This window comes from Megalobrama amblycephala, linkage group LG16, assembly GCF_018812025.1.
Source record: "Megalobrama amblycephala isolate DHTTF-2021 linkage group LG16, ASM1881202v1, whole genome shotgun sequence".
NCBI lineage: Eukaryota > Metazoa > Chordata > Actinopteri > Cypriniformes > Xenocyprididae > Megalobrama > Megalobrama amblycephala.
In genome coordinates, this window is record NC_063059.1 from 3917522 (window position 1) to 3939223 (window position 21702).

At 38.3% G+C, this 21702-nt stretch overlaps 1 protein-coding gene across 1 annotated transcript; it reads left to right on the forward strand.

The window, feature by feature from the left end:
• Window positions 1-588: 588 nt before the first annotated feature.
• LOC125249509 (nuclear GTPase SLIP-GC-like) lies at window positions 589-20391 on the forward strand. The gene is made up of 18 exons (XM_048161817.1): window positions 589-724; window positions 2658-2690; window positions 2789-2842; window positions 7311-7621; window positions 7722-7937; window positions 8070-8264; window positions 8381-8559; window positions 10234-10273; window positions 10509-10586; window positions 12996-13124; window positions 13235-13372; window positions 13655-13828; window positions 13916-14079; window positions 18726-18849; window positions 19024-19132; window positions 19625-19758; window positions 19841-19925; window positions 20029-20391. The coding sequence occupies exons 2-18, from the start codon at window positions 2678-2680 to the stop codon at window positions 20094-20096; spliced, it is 2211 nt and encodes a 736-aa protein (XP_048017774.1). The 5' UTR covers window positions 589-724; window positions 2658-2677; the 3' UTR covers window positions 20097-20391.
• The last annotated feature ends 1311 nt before the right edge of the window (window positions 20392-21702 follow it).

The window sequence follows — 21702 nt, forward strand, 5'->3', positions numbered from 1 at the left end:
AGGGTTTTGATGAAAACATTCCAGCATTATTCTCCTTATAAAGAACTTCAATAGACCCCAGATGGTCCGTATTGTTCTTCAAAGCTTACGCTGTATGTCCTACGCCTTCCCTATTCAACTTACAGAACGAATGCAGCGCCATGCAGTTCTGTTTTATCCGTAAGTTGAATAGGAAAGGCTGTCTGGTGGAAGCACTTGCAAGGCAATCATTTGTGTTTACAAAGCATACACGTATACATTTTTTTTCTTTCAAAAATGAGCGATGGTTTCTCTAGAGAAGACTCTTATTCCTCGTCTGGTATCGTTTAAAGCTCTTTGAAGCTGCACTGAAACTGTAATTTTGACCTTCAACCGTCTGGAGGCCAATGATACATAGTTTGTCAAGATTACTTTAGATTTAGACTAAGATATTATTGTTAGAAAATGTATAATGGTAATGTATTTGTGTATGAAACTGCCAAATGATAGAAAGATAGTAAAAATGTGTATTACCATTGCATTACTTTTACAAGTAACAAGAAGTGCACTGATACATGAAACAGGAAATGCATTGAATATATAACATGTCATTAACTTGTAATTGTGATGTCAGCACCTCATACTGACTGCATGAGAGGAAGTGTTTTGTAGCCCCACTTCCTTTAATCTGAGAGAAGAGCACACAAACATCTCAACAAGCAGCAGGAAGAGACACACCTGATCTTTCCTTAAGACGAAGGATAGGGTAAGCTTTATCTGTGATTGTACATTCTGATCCACAGATTTCCCAGATTATATTCTGGCATAGATTGGTGTATTTAGCTTTTTCCTCTGCAAATAGTAAGACCGCCATTTTGACAGGATCGCCCTCTATTACTCGTACTGAAATTAATATGGATTCTTGCTTACCTTTTGTTTTGTTTCTGCCATTAAGTGGAACGTTAACATTTTTAATGGTATCGTTTTCAGGGAATAGAAGCTATTTTATTGCATCGCATGATCCATTTTATTTCTTTTTTTTCACTGAAGTTTTGTAGAATTTCGTTTACAATGTTGTTCTGTTTACCGTGTCGCACGCTGGACGCTCACCGCTGCTTCAGCCATCGTATGAATATCCAAATAAATCTATGTGATCAACACACTGAGAAAAGTCGATTAATTTATTTGTTGGAAACATTTAAATGCTTAAACGAGCATATTGAGTATAGGCCTACAACTTGTCATTGTAATTCCCCTTTTCCACGATCACAGATGAGGAGAATCAGAGATTATGGGTCAAATTCAGCAGACAGACGGACACGAACACACTGTATTTTTATATTTATTTTAACAAATGACAACCACACTAAGCAATTTCCTACCTTTATAAAACCGTTATGAAGAAAAAGTATAAAATGCTTGCATTTTAAGTGATACTGAAAGTTTATATTTTGGTCTTATCTGTTTTTCTGCATGTGCTTTATTTGTAAATAGAATTTGGTCTCTTTAATATCAGTCTAAGTGCATTAAGCGTTTTCTTGAGAGGACATGAGAGGAAACCGTTTAAGATATAAATGTGTTGCGTTCATATTTTGGGCTCATTTGCGTATCTCCACGCAGTATGCTTTAATAAATATGTACAGAATTGTTTGTTTGTCACATGAAGCGTTTTTCTTGTTAAGCATTGAATGTCCCCGTCAAGTCACGAGCGCAGTGAGAGTCATACTTGCAAAGGTATGTTAATTATTAAACCAAATGAAATCAAAACGTTCAAAAACATTTAGCAATGTCATTCTTTTATTGAGTGATAAGCAGTGGGTTTAATCAGTGCCATTAATAATAGATTTGCCATCCGGCGTCTTCTCGTCATCCTCGACCTGCTTCCCTTGTTTTCTCTCAGAACGATGATCTGAGTTACTATCACAATAATCGATGCAGCATTAATGACATACAATGGTGACATTTTTCACAATCATAACAGAAAACAAATTACTGCACTAAACTCAATAACGGAAAGGCTGCGCGATCCTGTCAAGATGGCGAATAAACAAAGAAGTTACCCAGAACTCAATGCGGTGTGACGTCAGATTTGTATTCTCTATGGGGAAACATCAAATTCTCCAAAACTGTTCAACAACCTTACGATTAAATTTCATATTTGAAATCACCAATCAAATCAAACAACAACTGTCTCATAATTTGTTTTCCAAATGCTCGAATCATGACAAAAAAAAAAAAACCCGTATTTTTCAGGCTGGATCAAGCCAAAGACTATAGAATAACACAAGACGTGTCACTCGTATTGTTTTGAATGGGAGAAAGTGTAACGCGCAATATGGCGGAATAAGTCCCGCCTTCTAAAAAATAAGAGCCAATCACCGACTGGTAAAGTCATCGCGTCACTGCAGCGGCCTTATTTAGAAGGCGGGACTTATTCCTCCATATTGCGCGTTTCACTTTCTCCCATTCAAAACAATACGTAGAGTTATACGTCTATTTGACTCTGACAAAAAGAGGCATCACTGCAAAGATATTGAGTGACCTAGACAGAGTTACACCCTGAGGTCGAAAACACCCAGAGGGGTGATGCAGCACACATGACTCTTGAAGTTTGATGTGAACATGTACAGATAACATGCAATTTAGATGTAAGTTGAATAAAGAATCTTTGATCTGAGTGTATGTTTTTTCCTCTCCAGGACTTTCCATCGATCTCACAATGGCTAGTCAAGGTATAAAAGTTTCTCAAATAATAAAAAAAGATCATTGTGTGTTTGCTTTACAGTCAGTGGTTGAGGAAATGTAATAAGTGGAATGAATTCTCTCATAGGTACTAAAAGAAAGCGTGATTGTGGATCGAGCGTAGAGTCACCGCTGACAGCAGGCAAGTAAAATATCAATCTATCTACATTTAATTTAATTCAGAGACAAAGTAGCTAGCTACACTGTAAAAATTTATATAATTAATATAATTTTCTGACTGCAATGTCTGTTAAAAATCTGTCAAATTACAGATGTAATCTGTAAAACAAAAACAGTAATTTCACCATAAAACTATTTAAATTCAAATATTTATACAGTGTTAGAAATGTGAGTATATTATTACTGTGAACTTATTTCATTTGAGTCCACTAAACAGAATGTTTGTTAATATATATTAAACTAAACACTGCTCAAATACTTTGTGCATCTAAATCTCAACTGAACAAAGTGAAATAATTAAACCTAAAAACATCAATTTAACTAAAAACTCTTGGAGTTCACCATTATTTGACAATAACTATGAACTAATGAAACTGCATTGGCAACTACAGTTACGGCTTTTCACATGGAGCATAACATCCTAACAACAAAACGTTTGGGTCCGTCCTCAACCTAAACACAAGCTCTGCTCTTCAGCACAAAGGTAAACCCCAAGTCACAGACAACAAAACCCTTTAAATCCCAACATAACAGAACATTTGGGCAAGTTACTTCCAAAATGTAATACATTATATATTACTAGTTACTGTCATTTGAAAGTAATTAGTTACATTACAATATTACTGTCTCTGAATAGTAATGCGCTACACTTTTTTGTGTTACTTTCACCAAAATAACCACAGAAGTATGTAGTTTATTGCTGCTCATTATACTTCCAGTAGCAATGTTGGGAGTAACACATTACAAAAGTAATTATATTACAGTAATAGCCTATATATTACCTTTTGCAGTAAAGCAGTAATATACGCATTACTAATAAAATTTGGGTAATATTATACTCGTTACAATCTGATTTGGGATCTGGAGTGTTGAGATGAATTTGTCTGGTTCAGCCTCAATTCCTACACATTAAAAATTAATAAAAATTAATCTTTTCCCCATTGTAGTTTAATTTATGGAACCGGACACTAGTTATTTTGCCAAGAGATGTTTATTTTTACTCTTGTTTATTTTTTATATATACATGTCAGCATAGAAGAGAAAGACATACAAGGAGAGATGTTCACATACCCAGCTTTCTCCAGCCTTCTCTGCCCCTCTGGACAAAAAGCTTGAGCTTTATACTCTGCTGACCCAAAGAATCACATTATCAGAGGAACGTGTGGCTTCTGTTTAAAATGGAATGTATAGACATTGCCTATGGAACAGTGGAAACCCCCATTGTGCTTTTAAAAAATCAAGGGTCAAGAGCCCCACTGAACGAAACATTTTCAATAAAACATCTAAACCTCTGTTAATTCTCAATAAGAACATCTGTAGACATAACTTCTGTAGAAGGAAAGAAAGAAAATCAATCTGGTTAGTAATAAATGAAGCTGGTAATATTGTCTTCAGTTGATTTTATTTAAGGCTGGAAGTCAGTTGTAGTTGTTGTTTCTCTTTCCTTCGGTACTTCTTGCTAACAGCAGATCTTCACCATTAAAGGATTAGTCCACTTTTAAATAAACTTTTCCTGATAATTTACTCACCCCCATGTCATCCAAGATGTCCATGTCTTTCTTTCTTCAGTCGAAAAGAAATTAAAGTTTTTGATGAAAACATTCCAGGATTTTTCTCCTTATAGTGGACTTCAATGGGCACCAAACGGTTGAAGGTCAAAATTAGTTTCACTGCAGCTTCAAATTGTTCTACATGATACCAGATGAGAAATAAGGGTCTTATCTAGTGAAACCATCGCTCATTTTCTGAAAAAATTTGAACCAGAAATGCTCATCTTGAACTAGCTCTCTTCTTCTTCTCCTCTATTAGAATTCCAGCAGTGTCAGTGTTGCCAGATTGGAAATGTCCAATTATCGTATCAGAAGCTCAAAATTATCGTATTTGGAACAAAATGATCATACACGCCTTTTTTATATAGGCAAATGAACTAAATTAATAACTATTGATTTTTACAGAATCATTAAGCTGGACAATCACTTTTGTAGCTGCTGTACAACCAATGTTCCCTCTGTCTCTCTCAAAGCTACACTTTATAAAAAGAGCTGTATAAATAAAGGTGACATGACAAGTCAAACGTACAGAATACAGCTATTTATCTATAGACCAACAACTTTTTGACATGAACTGCAAATTACCACAATACATAAATTAATTAGGCGTAGGTCTACCTTGGGAAACAACTGACCTAAAAGCGCCGCGGCAGGAATGTAACTTGTGCTCGTGAGAGAGTCATTCTCCACGATGACTGGCCGAGAAGGCATAACATAAAATGAGATCGAAGACGTGCCTAACAAAGTTCACGTTCTCCATACAGCCATGACGTAGAGGATCCACACAGCTAGATCAATGAGCCAATTTATAACGACCATCATTTGAAGTGTCACAAAATACTGAAATTATCGTACATTATGGGATTTTTTCCATTATTGATCGTACATCGTACAGGGGTCAAAATTATCATACAGATACGATAATTATCGTACGTCTGGCAACACTGAGCAGTGTAGACGCTGCTAAGCGTATTACTGCCCTCCACAGGTCAAAGTTTGAACTAATTGTTATATACTATTGAACTAGCATATTGCATATAAAAATTAGTTCAAAATTTGACCTGTGGAGGGCAGTAATACGCTTAGCACTGTCTACACTGCTGGAATTCTAATAGAGGAGAAGAAGAATAGAGCTAGTTCAAGATGAGCATTTCTGGTTAAAACTTATATAATTTTCCATTTTTTTCAGAAAATGAGCAATGGTTTCACTAGATAAGGCCCTTATTTCTCATCTGGGATCGTTTTGAACAATTTGAAGCTGCAGTAAAACTAATTATGACCTTCAACCGTTTGGTGCCCATTCAAGTCTACTATAAGGAGAATAATCCTGGAATGTTTTCATCAAAAACTTTAATTTCTTTTCAACTGAAGAAAGAAAGACATGGACATCTTGGATGACATGGGGGTGAGTAAATTATCAGGAAAAGTTTATTTAAAAGTGAACTAATCCTTTAATGACACTCAGGGCCTTATTTTAACGATCAAAGCTCTTGATCTGAAGCGCATGACGCAGGTGCACTTAGAGCGTGTCCGAATCCACTTTTGCTAGTTTAATGATGGAAAAAATGGTTGGTGCGCCAACCATCCAAAAGGGCTATACCTATTCTCTTAATGAGTCATGGGTGTGTTTTGGGCGTAATGTGCAATAAACCAATCAGAGTGTCATCTCCCATTCCCTTTAAAAGCCAGTTGTGCTTGTGCCATGGCGGATTCGCTATTTACATGGCGGAATTTGCAAGCGGAAAGACTGAACGCTTCTCCAGAGAGGAATCCTTTTATTTTTAATATTTGGCCTGTTTGTGTGCTGCCGCGTCCCTGTGTGTATAACAAGCAGAGTGTACGCATGTTGTGCACCAGCCTCTAGGTGCATATTACTAATACACCCTTTAAATAACAAAAAAATACTGCGTCATTGACTTTAGACCAAGGTTTTGTTGGTCAGTCGTTTTCAGTTTCCTCAAAACAGCAACACGCCAACAATGCACCTGAACACACCTTGTTTTCAGACCAGCACACCCATGGGCGAACAGATGGGCACGAGTGCATTTGCTGTTTAAACAACGTGGAAATGATAACTGCATCTGGCTGAAACTAGCAAAAACACTTGCGTCGCACCTGCTGTTGCATTGTGCCGAGCGTATGATAGGGCCCTCGGTGTCTGAATTTGCTCACATGTTTTCACTTGTCAAGTGGACTATATAGTAAACTATTGGAGGGAACAGTGGATGAGGGTAAAGGGTTTAATAGTTTTTTAATGTTAAAAAAACGATTTTTTTTGTTATTCACAGATACAGTTTTTTCATGTTATTTTACATTAGACATGTAATTTCACAGTCCATTTTAGTAATTTTATTAATATTTTCTGTATTTCAAAATTACAGGAAAAATCTGTAAAAAAACAGAAACAAACAAACAAACAAACAGCAAAACTACTGAAAAATTACAGGGTTTTTTACAGTGTACGAACAAATTTAAAGGGATTGTTTCACACATTTTTATTATTTAATTGGACCACATCTTTTTTTCTTTTCTCTGAGACTACTGATCCATGCATGTGATATTTTATAATTTCTTGCAGCAAATATAAGTCTATTTCAAACTATTACTATGCCTGTGTACTTGTAAAACATCTAGTACAATTAAATATCTGTGATTTTTAAGTTTCTTGAAAAAAATGTTATTTCATCAGAAATATGACTGGTCAGTAGCTGTCAATGGAGAAAGATGAAGTTTGCCCATATACCGTTATGGCACCTGTCAACTGGATTATGATGATTTATGATGTGTTACATAGATTGTGAAATTTCATAATGTGAGTGTAAGGTAATTTATTTATTTTAAAACCATCCCCACTGTGATCCTCTCCTTCATTGCACACAGATATGGAGATCATGGAGAATGCAAAGAAAATCATGAAAAGTGTCACTGACAACTTAGATCAATCTTTCTTGATGTACAGAGACATCATTTCAAAGATAAATCAAATGGATGAAGTCAGCAGGAAGAAAGCAACCATGGGGATTTTTGGAAAATCAGGAGATGGAAAGAGTTCCCTGCTGAATGCAGTCCTGGAGAAAAGGGATTTTCTGCCGTCTGGTAGTTATGGTGCATGCACAGCCATTATTACTCAGGTGGAAGCCAATCTGACTGACTCCAACTACATAGCAGAGATTGAACTCTTCTCTAAAGAGGTTTCCTCATTTATCTTACCATGCCTTTAATTACTGTTATCGCAACTGTCAATGAATCCGATAGACAGAGCGAAATAAAGCTTTGTTTTCTATATTGCAGGAGTGGGAGAAAGAGCTTGAAGATCTTTTCAACGTTTTGTCGGATGAAAGTGACGACGTGGATGATGACTTGATTGAAACTGCTAAAGAAAAGATCTCTGCACTTTATGGAGCTGATGCAAAAAAGAAAACATTAGAAGAGCTCAAGAAAGATGACAAATTTGCTGAGATTGAAACCATTTTGTCTACCACTAAGAAAACAATCTCAAACACTGATGTAAGTTTTTTTTAGGAGACTAAACATTTCATTTTTAACACCAGACCAGTTTCATGAAAATATTAAATGCATCATGATGGATTCTATATATTTTGCTTGTCAGTGAATAAAAAAACTTCATTGTCTCCACAGGTCTTTGAATTTACCGACGATGTTGCAAGTTACATACAACACAGTGAGTCAAGTCCCGGTGACTGGTACTGGCCGCTTGTGAAGAGTGTGACGATCAAAATCCCAGATCGTCATGAACTTCTGGAACACGTTGTGCTTGTTGATATTCCTGGGACTGGAGACTGCAACAAGATCAGAGATGATCTGTGGAAATCTGTAAATATATAACACTCTTTTAAAACAAAATTGTACTAATTAATCATCATAGAAACACACAATCTATTATACTATTATTAACCATGTCATCTAAATCACTATTTCAAATCCTGCAGAAACTGAGAGAGTGCTCTTTTGTTTGGATTGTGAGTGCTATCAATCGAGCAATCAAAGACAAGGAACCCTGGGGGATTTTAAAGTACTGTACTGAAGAATTGGGACCAGGAGGAAAGTGCAAACGCATTAATTTCATCTGTACAAAGACTGATGATATCAATCTACAAGGCTATATTAGGTATTTTTGTTATATACCCATATAAGTACAGGGCTGGGAAGCTTGTACAACCTGAATTTCAGAAAAGTTGGGACATTTTTTTAAGTTTGAATAAAATTAAAACTAAAAGACTTTCAAATCACATGATTGAATATTTTATTCACTATAGAGCATAGATAACATAACAAATGTTTAAACTGAGAAATTTAACGATTTTATGCACAAAATGAGCTCATTTCAAATTTGACGCCTGCTACAGGTCTCAAAAAAGTTGGGACGGGGGCATGTTTACCATGGTGTAGCATCTCCTCTTCTTTTCAAAACAGTTTGAAGACGTCTGGGCATCAAGGTTATGAGTTTCTGGAGTTTCGGTGTTGGAATTTGGTCCTCTTCTTGTCTGATATAGGCTTCCAGCTGCTGAAGAGTTTGTGGTCGTCTTTGGTGTATTTTTCATATAACGATACACCAAATGTTCTCTATAGGTGAAAGATCTTGAATGCAGATTCAGCCCCAGGACTCTTCTACGACGAAGCCATGCTGTTGTAATTGCTGCAGTATGTGGTTTTGCATTGTCCTGCTGAAATACTCAAGGCCTTCCCTGAAAGAGACGTCGTCTGGAGGGGAGCATATGTTGCTCTAAAAACTTTATATATCTTTCAGCATTCATAGTGCCTTCCAAAACATGCAAGCTGCCCATACCGTATGCACTTATGCACCCCCATACCATCAGAGATGCTGGCTTTTGAACTGAATGCTGATAACACGCTGGAAGGTCTCCCTCCTCTTTAGCCCGGAGGACACGATGTCCGTGATTTCCAACAAGAATGTCAAATTTGGACACTTTTCCACTTTGAAACAGTCCATTTTAAATGAGCCTCGGCTCACAGGACACGACGGCGCTTCTGGACCATGTTCACATATGGCTTTCTTTTTGCATGATAGAGCTTTAGTTGGCATCTGCAGATGGCACGGCGGATTGTGTTTACCGACAGTGGTTTCTGGAAGTATTCCTGGGCCCATTTAGTAATGTCATTGACACAATCAGTGTCGTCTGAGGGCCCGAAGACCACGGGCATCCAATAAAGGTCTTCGGCCTTGTCCCTTACGCACAGAGATTTCTCCAGTTTCTCTGAATCATTTGATAATGTTATGCATAGTAGATGATGAGATTTGCAAAGCCATTGCAATTTGACGTTGAGGAACATTGTTTTTAAATTATTCCACAATCTTTTTACGCACTCTTTCACAGCTCTGCCCATCTTTACTTCTGAGAGACTCTGCCTCTCTAAGACATCCCTTTTATAGCTAATCATGTTACAGACCTGATATTAGTTAACTTAATTAGTTGCTAGATGTCCTCCCAACTGTCAAAAATGTCTTGCTTTTTCAGCCATTTGTTGCCCCCGTGCCAACTTTTTTGAAACCTGTAGCAGGCATCAAATTTGAAATGAGCTCATTTAGTGAATAAAAGTGTAAAATTTCTCAATTTAAACATTTGTTATGTTATCTATGTTCTATTGTGAATAAAATATTGGCTTATGTGATTTAAAAGTCTTTTAGTTTTTATTTTATTCAAATTTTAAAAAAACGTCCCAACTTTTCCGGAATTCGGGTTGTATACTGATGCCGTGAAAAGAACAGAATTTCAATACAACAAACCCTTCTTCTGACTTGATTTTTTATTTTATTTTTTAGATCTGCAAGGCTTAGAAGAGGCCCACTCACAAGATACAAGGTTTGGAAAATATAGGATAACATACATTGCTCCTTGAGTAAATTTGCTGGTCATTGGGATTTTTCATATCATTGTAACTGCAATTTAACAAATGTATTGATTTACTGAGAGGAAAAGGAAAATCTGCTATGTAAAGTATATTTCATCAACCTTTGTATGAGATTTCACAATATATCTATATTAGACAACCTATATTCATACAGTGGTGTTTTTAATCAATCTTCCCCTGGAGCAGAAAAAAGAGTGCATACTTCATAGAAATGAACATGCCAAGGTGGACGTCAAAGAAAGGCTTGAAAACTCTGATATCAAGGTTTTTAATCTTTTAAAATTTTTTACTTATTGTCATCAATTTTCAATAATTTCTACTGGTTCCCTTTAAAGGGAACTCAACACTGTGTCAGTTGCTGATGCTATGGGGATGCGTCCCGCAAAACCTGGTGTCTGAAGTGTGTGAAATCAGTATGAAATCACAGCAATCTTATTGGCTGACTGTAGTCTATGACATCACATGGAGCATCCTTGAGTACAAAAGGGCACCTGCATGACATGTCATGAGCTTTATTGTCTTAAACTTTATTTGTGAGTGGCTGTGAGTTGGTAACATTTTATAATAAATATATAGTAATAAATTACAAATCATTAACAAACTATTAGTTTATATTGTAGTCTCTACATTGTTATTTGGCTATATATAAATGGCGAGTTCAATTATTATTGTTTTATTAGCTTGTAGTAAAAGGAATTGTTAATTGGTTACTGGGAATAAATAGTTCTTAATACTTATGCAATTAATGTCTAATAAAGGTTGGTTTAAAGTACTTAATTAATGATATATTCCCATTTTCTGTGACCTAATCTAAAGTGAGAACTATTTACAATTAATAAGTTGTTAACAAAGCATAAAAAAAACATTTTCTAACTCTTTACATACGAGATAATTAAACAATAATAATTTGATTAATTACAGTGTGTTACAGTACAGAAGGGACGGAGGCAGATATAACACAAACAGTAAAGTTTATTGATGCCAGTAGAGAATAACTGAAGTGCAGGTGAGTAATTCGTGAAGTTGTGATGAGTTCTGGAGTGCAGAATTGTAATACTGTCCTTAATGATGTTGTAGAAGAGAAGATCTCGATTGGCACTGGAGACTTGGAACACAGGAGACTGGAAACACTCACACACACAAGGAGAAGCACACAGGGAATAACAAAGACGTTGGAAACAGGTAAGTAGTTCGTCTGGAGTCCTTGAGGTAAGCATACAGGTAAGTATGTAACAATGAGATCGGACAGTGAGTGTGAGTGAGTGTTGGGTTCTTGTAGTGTGCTTGATGAGTGCTGGTGATGAGGTGCAGGTGGCGGTGATTAGAACTCGAGTGATTGAGTGCGTTGGAATTGAGTGAGGGTGGAGCCTGACGTGTCTGTGACACAGTGATAATGAAAGATTAATTCACTTTTTGTATTTAGCCTATTAATATGCTAACAGTGTAGAAACTACATTATATTAAAGGGTTAGTTCACTTCAGAATTAAAACACCCCCCTCCCCATGTCATCCAAAATATTTAGGTCTTTCTTTAGTCGAAAAGAATTAAGGTTTTTAAGGAAAACATTCCAGGATTTTTCTCCATATAGTGGACTTCACTGTGAAGTGAACTAATCCTTTAACTATGAATTAATTAACTATAAACTAATAGTTTGCAAGTTTGCAACTTTCTTCTTTCTGATGAACATAATCTGAGAAATATTAATAAATATCCTGATGCATCCGAGCTTTATAATGGCATTGAACAGGACCAATGAGTATGAGCTGAAGAAAGTGCTTCCATCCACATCCATCCATCATAAACATACTCCACACGGCTCTGGGTGGTTAATAAAGGCCTTCTGAAGTGAAGCGATGTGTTTATGTCAGAAAAATATCCATATTTAACAAGTTAAATAATAAAATATAATATAATTTTATTATTTAATTTTTTTATTATTTAATATTTATATCAATATAATATAAAAATAAAATATTTTGCTTCCACCAGACCGCCTTCCATATCCAAGTTACGAAGAAAGTGTAAACAGCGTCACATCAGTTACACCTTTTCCGTAAGTTGAATAAGGAAGGCGTAGGACGTAGCGTAAGCTTTGTGAACTGCAAGAGTTTTACACATTCTTTGTACATTGAATATGGAAGGCGGTCTGGCAGAAACTAGATATTTTACTTCATAACTTGTTTAAATATGGATATTTTTCTTACACAAACGCATTGCTTCACATCAGAAGGCCTTTAATAAAACTCCTGGAGCCGTATGGAGTACGTTTATGATGGATGGATGTGGATGGAAGCACTATCTTCAGCTCATACTCGTTTGGTAAAGCTTACTGCCATTGTAAATCTCAGATGCGTCAGGATATTTGTTAAAATTTCTACGATTGTGTTCATCAGAAAGAAGAAAAGATGGCTTGAGGGTGAAAGTGAACTAATCCTTTAACATCCCTATAGCTTCATTAACTGAGTTCCCTCGAAAGAGAACGTCTGGGGCCTTTGTATGTTTATGTGACGTCATCCTAGATCTACTGTCAGCTAAAACGTTTTCCGTGCTTCAGACACCTGGTTCTGTGGGACATATCATTCCAGCATCTCGTTCCATTCTCAGGGAACCCCCAGAAGTTTTCTTTAATACCATGTCTTTTATTATTTTTTTCTTTCTTTCTTTCTTTCTAGAAAATACTCAACACTGACAATGATTTTCAAGTTTTTACTGTAAGTTCCAATGCATTCTTTGACCACGAATTAAATCTTGAACATGGTGAAACAGGTAAAATATATCCATTGCCTTTATTTTACTATTATTCATGACAAAAAATATATTTTTGTTCAATCTGAAGATGAATCATTTATGAAGCAGACAAAGCTCTGATGAAATTAATCCAATGTGTTTTGGAAACTGTATATATCTGTAGAAATCCCAAAGCTGCAGGATTGATCTGAGGATTCTTAACCAGAACATCAGGAGAGAACTGACCAGAGATTATGTCAATGAAGCAAAGGGAGTTTTGTCCTTGATCCAAAGTGTTCAACTGGATACAGAAACGAAAACGGTATGATATTTCACTGCCAGTATCAAGCGCAGTGTTAGTTCTGGCAGGTCTCATCAGCTTAATCTCAGGAGACTCACGTCTACCTATATGAATTCGACACCTATCACAGCAACCATATGTAAGCTCCTTTAGCATTATCAGCAGCTATCACGTTTCTCGGGAGCTAATTACCCTCATCCATCCCCAGCAAACTCTATGCAATTATCAAGCATATTTTACAATAGTGGTCCTGACAGAAGTGTATTATTCTGCATTTCTCTCTGTCGTATGGTTGTGTTTTAGGCTGAAATGAAAGCCAGCATTCACACGGAATTACAGAAGAACCTACAGGAGGAACGAACTAAATTGAAAAAGAGTTTTGTCAACATTCATAATGTTCTGGAGCAGTGTCTCTCAAAGGGAGTGGAAGAATCAGTGCAATCATGTGTTACTGCCACAAAGGACACGATATTACATGTAAGTGTGAATTTAATGTTCTACAAAATGAATCATCACCATTTTCTTGCCATTTTAACACTGGTATTTTTTTGCTGTGTCACTCAGAATAAGGATGGAAGAAGATTCCATAGAATCCTTCAATCTATGTGCAAGAATGGTGGATGCTATTTGCCGAAAAATAGGGATGAAAAACTATACCTAGACCTAAACAAGGAATTGGCCAAAAACCTGCATGCATGTCTTCAAGATGATTTCAACAAGATTTTCCCGTAAGAGCTGATTCATCACTTTGTTTTTTAGTAATGCTTTGTTCAGTTTAGCATAAAATGAAATGAAAACAACCCACAATTCTGGGTCAGTGACTAACGAGATTGTAAATGAGCACCAAATGTAGATTGCATGTAGCTAAAGCAAAAAACTGACTCTGGTGTCCAGGAAGATAAAGACTGGGTTTAGTGGCCTTTCCAGATTAATTGGAGGCTAAATTTTTTGTAAAGTGAACATAATTTGAACCTAATTTTTGTTTCCTATGAAGTCTGAGCAGGACAAAAAATAAGATTGAACTGCTTTCCTTCTTGCAATAAGTCGTTCATGACAGCCGCATACACGTCCCTACTGTGTTTTCTGGTTCAAATCTTACATTAATCACCTGACAGCTGCATAGGTTATAGGAAACTGGGTAGCACTAATATGCATTAATTCATGCTTAACTAATGCACAATAATCATTTTTACAAGATGTAATTTGAGTCTCAGGTGTCCTCAGAATGTGTCTGTGAAGTTTATCAAGTTTAAACGTTACATTCATAAAGCAGGACGCCTTAAAGGTGCCCTCGAATGAAAAATTGAATTTATACTGGCATAGTGGAATAACAAGAGTTCCCATTCAGTCGGTCACGTTCGACGTACGTCGGACAGACCGACGAATAGGAATCTCGCTAGAGAGGCCAATCTACTTCGAGTGTAACTAAAACGAGCCAATGCACATTGGCATGCAATCATATGCATCAGCTGCTCGCCTCGCAGCGCGGGTATATAATGAGCAGCAGGTGCGTTGCATATTCAGCTTTTCGCTTCGGAGCCGAACGGTGTTTGTTCCTGTTCTCTGCAAGCGAGTGTCTGCTAGAAGATGAGTCAAGCTTTTTGGTTGAACTTCTCTTTTTTTCCGAGCGCAGGCGAACAGCACAGCAGCGGGGTCGAAGTCCTCTCTTTTTCTGTTTTTGTTTCGTTTGCCATTTTTGAGCAAATAGCTGTTTTGACAGCGTCAGAAGGCTGTTCTCACGGCCGGTACGGTGCGCTTTTGAGCGCTGAAAAGCCGTTTTTACAGCTGGTAAGAGTGAGCGCCTTCAAAGAGAGAGAGAGAGCACACGACAGGCTGCACATAATCCCTGTCTGTGTTGCGGCGGCCGTTCCCCTGCGTGCTTCAGCACTTTTAAAAGAGTAAAGTCCCTGAAAGAGCTTACACAAGTAGATTCGCGTCTTTTTAAAGATGACATCCTACTTGTGTTTCTGGATGCGGTCGTTCCTGTCCTCACTGACGGCCACGATCACTGTTTCACATGTCTGGGCGCGTGTTGAAACGATGTTCGTGGGTGTTTCATGTTTTCATATGAGGACATGATCACGTCGACACGCCGGTCGTGACTCTTCTTTCTCCGGGAAGCTTGAGTCCTCTCTGTTGTTGGCCAGCTGCTGCTTGTGTGTAAAAGCACAGCCGCAGGTCTGCCCGACACTCTGGGAGACCGTGGAGATCTGTAAGAGCAAACCTCTCGCTCCTCTGCGTGTCGTGTGCCGTTGAGCTGCCGGGCTGCAGCGCGGGTTGTCACGGCAACACAGCGCTCGCTTGGCGCTCTAGATGCGTAGTTCCCTTGCATAATCTCCATTGTAGCGCCCTCTCTGGTGCACCAGAAGAGGTCTACTTTGCTGATATGGCTTGGGTGACATGAGGTTGAGGGGTTCCTTCGGGGAACCAACCCCCTAGGGCCCCTCCCTCTCTAGCGCATTGCAAGCTGTGCTGTTTCTGGATTGGATTGCTGGTCCTTCTCATAGGGGAACCTAGCATTTCATTCAGAGCTCCAGCTGAGGGACAGACGTCGATTGCAGCATCGGAGAGAGTGCTGTTATACTCTGGAAATGAGGGTGACGCTGCCCACTGTAATGGTGTGTGCTTATGCTGACTCAGTTTTGGAGTTTACAGCCATGCTTCCCTGGGTCTTCCAGATGTGCATGGAAAACTTGGCAGTATGGGGGTATGTTGGTGCCATAAATATGGAATGCCAAAAGTGCCAAAATCTGCATAAGTTTTTCCTCTCTCACTACCCTCTTGGATGGGGTGGCTGTACACAGACCACACCCACCCTGCATGTGAGGCCAAGGCACTCTTTTTGCATGTGGGTAGTTCTGTGCTGGGGTTGAGCTGCGCTTGTTGACTAACCGTGATCAAAATCACGGCGCAGGCCCTCAGCCAGACGATGTCCACCTCAGTGGTCCAGAAGTGCCCCCTGGCTTACCTTGTGAGGTGCGAGAGGTTGTCAAGCTAAATGCTTTCTCAATGCTCCCATCTTACAAGGTGGTCTTTTCGGTGACACTGTCGAGGACTGAGCCCAGCGGTTCTCCTCAGTTAGTAGCGGATCGGGGAGCTTCCCATGACAAACCATTGAGTTCCTCTTGGGCCGCCCCCTCAGTCTGCTCGTCGCCAAGGGTGTCGTCCCCTGCAAGAAACTCCGGCCCAGCAGGCTCTGCTGTGTCCATTGCGGGGAGATGACGCCTCCCATCTCTGCAGCTGTTTAAGTGGTTGGTGAGAATCACCCCTGAGACGGGCGACCCAGAGATGGGTGGGGCTGCTCTTCCACCCCTGGAGGAGGGCCGGGTGGTAAATCCTTTTATTGGGTTTGTTTCTGTTCCGCCACTGACCCAAGAGGCAGCGGTACTTAAAATTAAAAGAGCAGTTCCTCCATTTCCAGGTCTGAAGAGGGTTTGGAGAGCAGTGGGGAGGAGAAAAACCTCACCACTCTCATCCCCCTCTTGTCGCCAGCGGACAGCAGCGAGCAGCGGGCAGCCAAAGCCTCGACTGCTCCCTCTGTCCATCCGTGGAACCAGGTAAGTGTTGCCTAGCACACTGTGACGCCGCTTCGGGCCGCCTCACAAAGAGAGCCCCCCAAGCCGCGTCCCTGTGTTCCACCTCGCTGCCCCGCTGCGGGTACGCCGGTGGTACCTTTGGTCCCGCTTGTACGGTCTCTGCGAGCCTGGTTAGCGCTCCCCAGTCCATCTCGCTGGCTCATTCGGACCATCAGGCTCGGCTATGTGATTCAGTTCGCCTGGCATCCCCCCAAGTTCAGGGACGTCCTCTTCACTACAGTGAAAGATGTCGTTGCCCCTGTCTTGCGTGCGGAGATCGCAGTCCTACTGGCGGAGGACGCGATAGAGCCGGCCCCTCCAGCCGATATGAGGTCAGGGTTCTACAGTCTCTACTTCATTGTACCCAAAAAGAGCGGTGGCTTACGACCGATCTTGGACCTGCGAGTTTGAATCGGAGCCTGTACAAGCTACCGTTCAAAATGCTTACGCAGAAGCGCATTTTTGAGTGCATCCGTCCCCGAGATTGGTTTGCAGCGATCGACCTGAAGGACGCGTACTTTCATGTCTCGTTTCTTCTGCGACACAGGCCATTCCTGCGCTTTGCGTTCGAAGGTTTCCCAGCGTTATTCAATAGTCTCACTGAATGGGTTTTGGGGAACAGCAGTGATCGACTCTCTCTGTGTTAGCCCTGTCCCACCATCCTCAGGCAAGGGGGTTCAGGTGGCTTACAACAGAGCAAACAATTTTTGCATATGCCAGCCCATGTTCCCAACATTATGAAAGGCATTAGACAAGGGCAGCCAGTAACGTCTGGATCTGTGCACAGCTGAATCATCAGACTAGGTAAGCAAACAAGAACAACAGCGAAAAATGGCAGATGGAGCAATAATAACTGACATGATCCATGATATCATGATATTTTTAGTGATATTTGTGAACTGTCTTTCTAAATGTTTCGTTAGCATGTTGCTAATGTACTGTTAAATGTGGTTAAAGTTACCATTCGTTTCTTCACTGTATTCACGGAGACAAGAGAGCCGTCACTATTTTCATTTTTAAACACTTGCAGTCTGTATAATTCATAAACACAACTTCATTCTTTATAAATCTCTCCAACAGTGTAGCATTAGCCGTTAGCCACGGAGCACAGCCTCAAACTCATTCAGAATCAAATGTAAACAATATAACAATATACAATACTCACATAATCCGACACATGCATGCAGTATGCATGACGAACACTTTGTAAAGATCCATTTTGAGGGATATATTAGCTTTGTGAACTTCTTTTTATGTTGTTTAAGGCAAGCGCGAGCTTTTGGGGCGTGGAGCACGAGATTTAAAGGGGCCGCACAGCATAAATCGGCGTGTTTATAATGATGCCCCAAAATAGGCAGTTAAAAAAATTAATTAAAAAAAATCTATGGGGTATTTTGAGCTGAAACTTCACAGACACATTCAGGGGACACCTTAGACTTATATTACATCTTTTAAAAACATGTTCTAGGTCACCATATTTTAACCATTAATTTTAACTGTTTACAGTGAGTTTACAACTTTTATCTTCTCTATAATAGAATATAAAATGTCATTTATTTTTCTCTCATGATGCATAGTTAGTTTATTAATAGAATGTAACACTTTAATTGAACTCTGTTCAAATAAATGAAACAAATTAAAGAATTAAAGTTAAATTTGCTGAACTAAGTAAAATGATCCAATCTTTTATCACTATTTCCTTCCTGTAATTATTGCATTAGATTATTTTTCAGGGATTACAACAATGTTCTGTAAACTGTTATTAAATGAAACTCTATTTTGTTTTCTCTTGGCTTCAGTGTGGATGTAAAAACAGGGAAGTCACTGCAGGAGGAGATTGATAAGTTCAGTATTATCCAGAGTGCCTCTGCTCATCCCAGATCTTCATTGCAACGACACATTCAGAAATACATCAGAACAGAGGTGAGTTCAGTTGTCCGTAATCTGGCCCTTTTCTTCTGTGTGTGTGTCTTTACTTCCATTGAAGAGCAGGCTGTTTTTATAAACCAGTTGGTATTGAAATGTACAGAAATAAGCAGGTTCCCTGATATATATAAAAACTTATTTGTGGCTTTTTCCTGTTTTTTTTTTTTAAAGGAAACTAAACTGAAGGCAAGTCTCAACAGAGAAATTGTTGATATAAAGACGGAAATCTACTCATCAATCCACAAAACTATTGAGAGGGAAATGGCTCCTCACTATAAAAGTAAGTTAGCATTAAATTTTTGAATTAATGCTGAAACTATTTTTGAAACTATTTATTTTTTTAATCACTGTAAGAAACACAAAACCATGGATGAAAAGTAACAGGAAAAAAAAGCCTGTGTGACCAGGGCTGCATTTCCCAAAAGCATCGTAACTTCATTGGTGGCAATGGAGCTACGATCAACTTAGGCTTACGATGCTTTTGGGAAACTCTGCCCAGTACAGTGACTAAGACCGAAGTGTCCCGCCGGCTGGACGCCACCCCCCATTAAAAAATACATGATCAAATTACTAAAAAACCACTGACAGGAATGACACAAAATAGGTATCATTTTAAAGCTTAGCTTAGCTTTTTAATGCATCCAATCATTTTGTTCAACTCTTAACGAGTGCTGAGTCATCACTCTAAAATGGAGTGTACATACATATTCTATGTTCTGATGTGTCTCCATGAGAAAGGCAATGAATAAATACTGGGTGTTGCTTATTTTAGAAGCTGCAGCAGTGACTGGAATCGGATCCATGAAGAAAAGGCAAGAAATGTTGATAACCTCAGTCGACATGATAAAACATGACATGTTCAACAATGCAAAAAAGGAAGTGCTTAAAAGGTTCAATAACTTAAAGGTACTGATCTTACTTTCATTGAGACAAGCATGTATTCATTTGTACAACAACTAAATTGAATCTTCTCTTGCTCTTTGTAAAGCTGTGCATAAATGATGATCTTAAAACAGAACTGAAGAAATCAATGGAACTCTCACTGTTACAACCCAGCAAAATCACATTAATGGGTAAGAGAGAATGTAATTATAGACTTATTATTCCCAATCACTACCTCCTCTGAATCATCACAAGCACTGAAATGAACAACATCCTGTATTATGGCTTTTCTAGATGTTTCCAAAGAGACTGAACAGCTGGAGTCACTGTCAGGACAACTGGAGAGACTTTCAGAGCAATAAAATGCCCAAGAGAAATGGCACAATTAACAGAAGAAACAAACACGTTAAAATGTACGGTGAAACATAATATTTTTTCTACTCAATTTTTTAAGACTCAAGTCTTTAAAACCTCATCTTTTCTCATTAAAATGACATATTTTCTCGTAATGTGTAATTAAATGAATTGCGTTCATATTCTGGGCTCAACTGCTTTGCTTTACATAGTATGGTTTATTAGTATGATGTTTACTGAGTTTGGTCTTTTAATTTCACTGTCTTAGTACATTAAAGGATTAGTTCACTTTTAAATAAACTTTTCCTGATAATTTACTCACCCCCATGTCATCCAAGATGTCCATGTCTTTCTTTCTTCAGTCGAAAAGAAATTAAAGTTTTTGATGAAAACATTCCAGGATTTTTCTCTTTATAGTAGACTTGAATGGGCACCAAACGATTGAAGGTCAAAATTAGTTTCACTGCAGCTTCAGATTGTTCTACACGATCCCAGATGAGAAATAAGGGTCTTATCTAGTGAAACCATCGCTCATTTTCTGAAAAAAAATTAAATTTTTGAAAAAAACTAATTTTTATATGCAATATGCAGTTCAATAGTATATAATAATTAATTCAAACTTTGACCTGTGGAGGGCAGTAATACGCTTAGCAGCGTCTACACTGCTGGAATTCTAATAGAGGAGAAGAAGAGAGCTAGTTCAAGATGAGTATTTAGGGTTAAAACTTATATAATTTTCAATTTTTTTCAGAAAATGAGCGATGGTTTCACTAGATAAGGCCCTTATTTCTCATCTGGGATCATGTTGAACAATTTGAAGCTGCAGTAAAACTAATTTTGACCTTCAATCGTTTGGTGCCCATTCAAGTCTACTATAAGGAGAAAAATCCTGGAATGTTTTCATCAAAAAACTTTAATTTCTTTTCGACTGAAGAAAGAAAGACATGGACATCTTGGATGGCATGGGGGTGAGTAAATTATCAGGAAAAGTTTATTTAAAAGTGAACTAATCCTTTAAGCCACGTTAAGCGCATGTCCCGACTTCCACCAAATAAATCGCATTGGTGTATCAGTCGCATTTTATTGTTACATTCAAAAATAATGTAGCTAAAATGCCGGTAAAAATGAAATATTTGGAAACATTGCTATAAACATGTATTTTAGGCTATTTCCACAACAAATCCTTTAACTGTAATGGTATTCAATACAAAAGAAGACTGAAAATATAAGTATAAAATAAACAGAAACAAATTATAGTGGCATTCATTATTCAAAAGCCTAAACAAATTTATTTAAAGCGAACCTGAAACTGGCGTTGTGCTCCTCTCTCATTCGGCACGAATCAAATTGTTTCTATTCGAAACACGGACGCTAAAATATTTTGCCTATTATGTTGTTAACAATGCTTTCATGTCCCGAAACAGCATCCTTCACATGCCCAAAAACATGTATGGAACAGGGTCGATTAGGATTTCAATATTAGAGGGGCACAGCCCCCAATGAGGGATTTAATCAATATATAGGCCTATATATTTCATAATTGTTGAACAATACCAATCAAGTCAATCCCTGAATACTGAATAATTAATTTCTAATCATTAAGAATATCGACAA

Excerpts from the sequence above, each read along its gene's own strand:
- LOC125249509 (XM_048161817.1), top strand. Across the intron at positions 13,125-13,234 it reads TGCCTTTATTTTACTATTAT|AAATCCCAAAGCTGCAGGAT; the intron begins TCATGACAAAAA and ends ATATATCTGTAG. Across the intron at positions 13,373-13,654 it reads TGGATACAGAAACGAAAACG|GCTGAAATGAAAGCCAGCAT; the intron begins GTATGATATTTC and ends GTTGTGTTTTAG.